At 40.1% G+C, this 6305-nt stretch overlaps 1 protein-coding gene across 1 annotated transcript; it reads right to left on the bottom strand.

Moving 5' to 3' along the window:
- Window positions 1-1037: 1037 nt before the first annotated feature.
- Window positions 1038-6023, bottom strand: prdx6 (peroxiredoxin 6). The gene is made up of 5 exons (XM_018670160.2): window positions 5832-6023; window positions 3606-3762; window positions 2795-2938; window positions 2196-2342; window positions 1038-1389 (listed from the first exon to the last, which is right to left on the bottom strand). The coding sequence occupies exons 1-5, from the start codon at window positions 5921-5923 to the stop codon at window positions 1264-1266; spliced, it is 666 nt and encodes a 221-aa protein (XP_018525676.1). The 5' UTR covers window positions 5924-6023; the 3' UTR covers window positions 1038-1263.
- Between the last annotated feature and the right edge of the window lie 282 nt (window positions 6024-6305).

The raw sequence follows: 6305 nt of genomic DNA, 5'->3' as shown, positions 1-6305 counted from the left end.
CAAATCTATTTTACTTTTCCTGTCTTTTCTCTAATCTTTGCTTTTTTAGTGAAATAATGGATAATTTCATCCATGTGGGCCACATTATTGAAGTGAAATGAGGAGGTTAGAGGGGAAACTATACTCTTTGGAGGAACAGCTACAAACACACAGACATCTAAAATGAAACAACGTGCCACTGCTAGACGCTGTGTTATTGTAAGATGTCTACAGTCCAAAACAACTGCTGCGTTTTATGACCTTATCACATGTATTTTAAGTGAAAAAAGAAAGCAGGAACTATATTTTTAAGGTAAATGTAGTGGAGTAAAAGTACAGCATTTATCTCAGAAATGTAGTGGAGTAGAAGTATAACATGAAATAGATACACTCAAGTAAAGCACAAGTATCTTAAAATTGTACTCAAGCACAGTACTTGACTAAAAGCATAGTTATTTTTCACCACTGCTTATCTTTGCAGCCTCTGCTTCATGTTCATAATGGCATTTAAAAAGCCTTGACACTCAGCATAGAACAAACACAGCTATCACTTAGAAAGACTAATCCATGGTACATTAAGACATTTACACAGCCAGAGCATTAGCCGGTAATGCTGAGTTGGCAAAATGATTGAAAAAGGAGGAAAGTTTAAGAGCTTACTGTTTACACTGGGGAATCTAACAATATGGCAGAGAGTAGATAAATGTAATGTGAACAGCCTGCTGTTTAATTAATGGAAAAGGTAAATAAAGTAGTCATTTAGGATCATGTGATACCACTCCCTATCACTGCAAATGTTGAGAGCAGGTTGGTTCTTCTAAGCTCTGAAGCCACACCATTGCAGCATTGATCCTTGTGCATAAACTGCCACCTATTGATATATGATGGTTCTGCAGCAAAAGCAGCATATATATATTTTTATTTTCGGTTGTAGAGGGACACCTAGTGGTACAGTAAGTCATAGCTGCAGCAGTTGTTACCAAACTTTCTCCTTCTCTGTTGTCCCAAATTGGAAACTGTGTTTAAAAAAAAAAAAAAAAACTCAAAGATTCAAAGAATGTGTGAAAAGCATGTTTATTGAATATGGGTAAACAAGGCACTGTATGCTGACACTATAAATATCCCTGGTTCATCACTGGGCACATGGCATGACTGGAAATACTAGTCACCAAACCAGGTTAAGTGCTTCTATAATTTCGGTCAGTTCTACATGTGAATTATCAAACAAGGATTGCCATGTCAAAGAGAAGTAAAGTATAACAGCATGAAGTCTTTAGCGTATCTTCACAGCTGGGTGTAGCGCAAGTATTTCTTTCCAGAAGGCAGCTCTTTTGTTGTCACACCGTTGGGGAAGAGAGCAGTAGCTTCAGCCTCAGACAGAGAGGGAATGACCATAACTTTGTCACCAGGCTGAAAGAGATGTAGGAACAGGGAAGTGTGTTTTAGAAGCAGGGTCTAGAAGCCTCCACCATGATGATACTCCCTCAGCAGCCTCATGTGCCTACTGTGTCATGTGACTTCTGGTCATTTTGTTCAGCGTCCCCACTCAAAGAGAGTCACCTAGATACATAAATTGTTTGGTAGTGATGCACTTACTATTTTTAATTTAACTCTTATTGCTAAGGAGACTGTATGCACTTGTTGGAAGTTTCTTTGCACAAAAAAAGTGTACATGAATGTGATATGAGGTACATTTTTATGGTTTCGCAGAGTTACCCAGCTCTATGGAGGGAAGTGGGAGTCTGCAACTGTCACGTTGAAACTTGAGACTCACTGTGAAGTCAATACTATATCTGAACACAGTTAAATTGTTTGACATGGCCAGAAAGAAAAAATGTTTGAAGGGAGGAGTTAAGCAGAGAGGAGGAGAGGAAAGGAGAGGCTACAATAACTGCTGTATCTTAAAGGGTTGCTGAGGGTTAAATGAGAAGAACAATATCAGTCTCATATCTGCCTATTGGATAAGAAGCTGGAGCAAGAATACAGTCAGCTTAGCTTAGCATCGATAACTTCAGGCCAAGAATTAGTCAGCTACCATGAAACAATTGAAACAAACTCAATAGGAAATGGAAAGCAATTACAATTAATAAGCACTCAAATGCTGTTTGTGCTGATGTAACTGTCATGAAGTCTATAAAGAGAGATAAGCATCCATGTTGGTTTCCTGTGATCACCCAGACTGCTGACGGATTTAAACACAAAGTTAAACTGTATACCTTCCAGTCGACCGGTGTGGCAACCTTCTTCTGGGCTGTGAGCTGCAGAGAGTCGATAACTCTGAGCAGCTCGTTAAAGTTCCTCCCTGTGGTAGCAGGGTAGAGGATGGACAGCTTCAGCTTCTTGTCGGGACCGATCACAAAGACCTGAAGTGGGTTGAGTTCACAAAGATTTCACACAACATCCAGAATGGAGTTCTTTTTCACTCGAGTAATAAAATATGTCCACAAAAGAAACCGAGGTCAAGATAAGGTTTTACTCACCAACTGTCTTAATGCATTTCTTAGACATGGTGGATCATCAAATCTATTTTACATACATTACCAAGCCATCATTTTGCTCTTACTCGATTAGCTTTCTAAGCAAAGGGAGAGTCAATTGGAAAGAAAAACTCTGAGAATAAAGCCCAAAGCCTTCACTGGACATTAAGTTTGATCAGGGCTGATTTTTCTAAAAAGACAAATTAATTTGGCATCTGTTCATTCTGGGTTATGCTGTCTTTCGGCCTTTGTTTTTGTAGTGATGTATTAAAAAAATGTGCAGCATTGGTGAGGAAGCCTTATGTCAGTCCATGTAAAAAGGAGGACGAGTTTCTTACACAGCGAGCAGTGAGGGGCATCCCATCCTTGTCTCTCTCATCAGGGTCCAGCATGCCCAGCTGTACGGACAGCTCTCTCTTGTCATCAGCAATGATGGGGAAGGGCAGAGCGCTTTCAGCCTCACTGTTAAATGCCATCACATCCTACAGAGAGAGAAGGGACACATTTTCAGCCTTTTAGACTTTACACCTTTGTTAGTGGGTGTGTCATCATCCTCAGTTAATTATTCTCTGTCCTGGCAGCACAGGTTTCATAAGGAACCACAGACCACAGCTTCTAATCCTTAACTCCTGTGTGAGCTGTAAACTATAACAGTAAAGTTTAAAAGTTACTATGAGGGTTATGAACTACAATCTCAGACACTATGACTGGACTGCCTGAGCGGTTACCTCACAGAGGTGACAATAATGTTCAAAACCAGTTTATCTAATGGACACTTTTGGTGCTAAAGGTCTAATTCAGAGTTTCTTTCTTTCTATTCAGAAAGTTGCTGAGAGTAATTTATACTGAGGCAAATGAGAGAACTCCTATGATAAAGAAAGAGCTAGGGACTGCCTCTAACTTTACTCAGTTGGTTTCTATCAAACTGGGAGAACTCTGAATTCAGATAACATGACACTTATGCAAAACAAGGAATGCAATAAATGAGAGATTAGCTGGTGGAGTTACAGTGACTCACTAAACTATTTTCATTGTCACTTGCAAGTTTTAAATGTCAATGTTATGTAATAAAAATATATAAGTTTAATATATATATAAGTTTTATTACCATTGTGTGTGTGTGTGTGTGTGTGTGTGTGTATCATCAACCTTGCTCCAGTTGCGGTGATCTTCAACACTGTCAATGGACAGGGCAATCATCTTCACACCTCGTTTCTTGAACTCATCACTGATCTTAGCGGCACAGGCCAGCTCAGTGGTGCAGACAGGCGTGAAGTCCCTTGGGTGGGAGAACAGGATACCCCACCTGCAGGAGAAAAGATATGCGAAGCAATGAGGTCTTTGTTCTGCTCATCATTCTCTGGCCCAGAAACTTCAGACTGAAAAACTGAGCTGAGTTCATTGTCATCCAGCAGTCTACACTCATGACTGACCTTGCACAAAGCCGAGATTTTTATGGACTGGCCATGTTACTTCCTTCTAGGCACAAGTTCAAGTAACCACACACAATATGAAGCAGGCTAAAGGTCAAAGCTGCACAGATGTTAGACAATATTTTCCAAGCTGCCATTTGTCTGTGTATTTAATGGACTTCACATTGCTCATCTGAGGTGTTTAATGTCTGCATTTGTTCTGCATTTTCTGTATTTATGACTTCATACACACATATTTCTCATTAGGGACACACAGAATCAAAAAAACTGGTATGAGTGAGAGCACAAGAGGACGGGTTGAGACACCAGGGGAGGAAGAAATGGCTATAAAAAAAGAAAAAGACAGAGAGCATTTAGTCTCAGTGGAGGAAATTCCAGTCACAGATTGCAGCAACAGGTGTCTGTGAATCTGGTGGACTCAAACTCAAAGACATTAAATGCAGCTGTGCTGCACTGGGGACAGACAGTGCACTTAACACAGACAGGGTGAAGTGTAAGACTGCTGCAAAAACATCACTGTGGGTGTGTAATACTTTTAAAGATAATTCATCTAAAAAAAATATATATATATATCACGAGTTTACTTCCTCATATGATTCTCTTCACAGGCAACAGAAGAGCTGCTCCTAACAGGCATTGTGATCACCTGATTAAGGAGTGACCAGAGGCCCTGATTAAACTGGGACTCTCACAAATTGTTCAAGTATTTGTTCAAGTGGAACAAATCCACCATTGCTGAAAAACAGAAGAAAGCTAGAAAACTATTTCAACAGATGTTCTCTCACAGTCCAACAGCTATTCCCACAGGAAAGAAGGAATTATTATGTAATCGCCAAAACGGGGCAGTGTCCATATATTGATAAGAGGACAGTTTCAGTATGTTACAGTGTGTGTTTGGAAACCAGGGCCAGTGATAGGTCGCAACGCCATATCTGCACACTCATTGTTTGTCCAGCCTTCAGCATGAGGAAAAAATGGGGGGATCCTCAAATAACTTCTGAACTGAGATGGTGGAAGTAAGGCTGCAGTTGAGGTGAAATCTCCTTTTGCCTCGTTTGTCTAACATTTAAAAACTCCATGTTGTTCAATTTAAACTGGAACCACGGGATGTTTTAATGATTTATCGATTATCAACATTGTTGTCAATTAATTTCCTCACAATCGTCTAATCACTAAAACTGCCTATAGCTGATTTATTCTCAGACAAGTAGTGTTGGATTTACACTCTACCTATGTCCGAACCAGGCCCCATGTGTGCAGCACTCTCTCTTTCTCTCTGCTGTTATAAACAACAGCCAAGTGAAACAGAGTTTAACATCAGAGTGGCTGCTAAATGGGGATGTAAGCAGTGAGGCACAGTTCCAAGTTCACACAATACAAACCTTGTCCTGACAGGTTAGGCCTCACTAACCAACAGGCCAGAGAAAATTAAAAACGCTGCCTCAGTTGTTTTACAGTGACCTGCATCTACACAAACTGATACCACAAGTACGCAAACAAGTTCACTGCCCTAACTTTTTCAGTCTGCAGCTAAAACAGTTCTAAGTTAGTCTTAGCTGTTCAAAAATATATAAATACAGCTTGGAGAAGTACAACTGTGGAGTTATGCGCAATATGACCCATTGCTGTTGTATTCTTATCAAATTCAATGGAGTCATGCTTGTGTAACCCTCTCTGTGTCAGCCAGCAGGTGTCTTCTAACAGTCACAGTAAACACCTTTGTGAGTTGAAATGTTAGATCTCGATCACGCGCCTTGGTTTTTGAATGAAGAATTAATCCTCCTGGTTCAGAGACGTGCCAGCTCCCCAGCCAGATAACAGGCCTTGACACAATCAGGCAGCATGACTCAATACAATGTTGCACGGCTTAAATAAAAAAAAAACTCATAATAAAATACATTTGTAACAACGCAACGCATGCACGTGAAGCATGCGCACTTACGAGTTGCCCAGGAAATCGTGGAACTTGATTCTGCCGATGGTGGTGTCGGCCTCGAAGTTGGGGAACTCGTCTCCCAGCAGAAGTCCAGGCATGTTCGGCTTGTCTCTGCAGATCAGATACAAGAGAAAGGAAGAGGGACAGTCCGCCTGTCTGAGCAGCACTGATCAGCGTATCAGCACCACATGAATGGACCCGGATAAGGAGGGACTAACCTCAGTTACGTAGTTCTACGACCAATCAGAGAAAAGATACGAAAGGTTTTCGTAACTTTATTAAACGAAGATACAAGCAGAAATGAATTAAAAACAAATGCAAATGCATTCATTTATATAATAATAATAATAATAATAATAATAATAAATCAACCATGGACTGAGTTTAACGTAAAACTGGAATGTAATATTATTAGAAACTCATTTGTGAATGTGATGTTTGGAGAAGAGAGATAATGATTGTGATAAATATTCTATGTTT

Source organism: Lates calcarifer, linkage group LG17 (genome assembly GCF_001640805.2).
Source record: "Lates calcarifer isolate ASB-BC8 linkage group LG17, TLL_Latcal_v3, whole genome shotgun sequence".
NCBI classification, from domain to species: Eukaryota; Metazoa; Chordata; class Actinopteri; family Centropomidae; genus Lates; species Lates calcarifer.
This window is presented reverse-complemented; position numbering and strand designations above follow the sequence as displayed.

Excerpts from the sequence above, each read along its gene's own strand:
- prdx6 (XM_018670160.2), bottom strand. The coding sequence starts at position 5,923 with ATGCCTGGACTTCTGCTGGGAGACGAGTTCCCCAACTTCGAGGCCGAC. Across the intron at positions 2,343-2,794 it reads TGCCCCTCACTGCTCGCTGT|GTCTTTGTGATCGGTCCCGA; the intron begins GTAAGAAACTCG and ends AACCCACTTCAG. Across the intron at positions 1,390-2,195 it reads CCACACCGGTCGACTGGAAG|CCTGGTGACAAAGTTATGGT; the intron begins GTATACAGTTTA and ends CATCTCTTTCAG.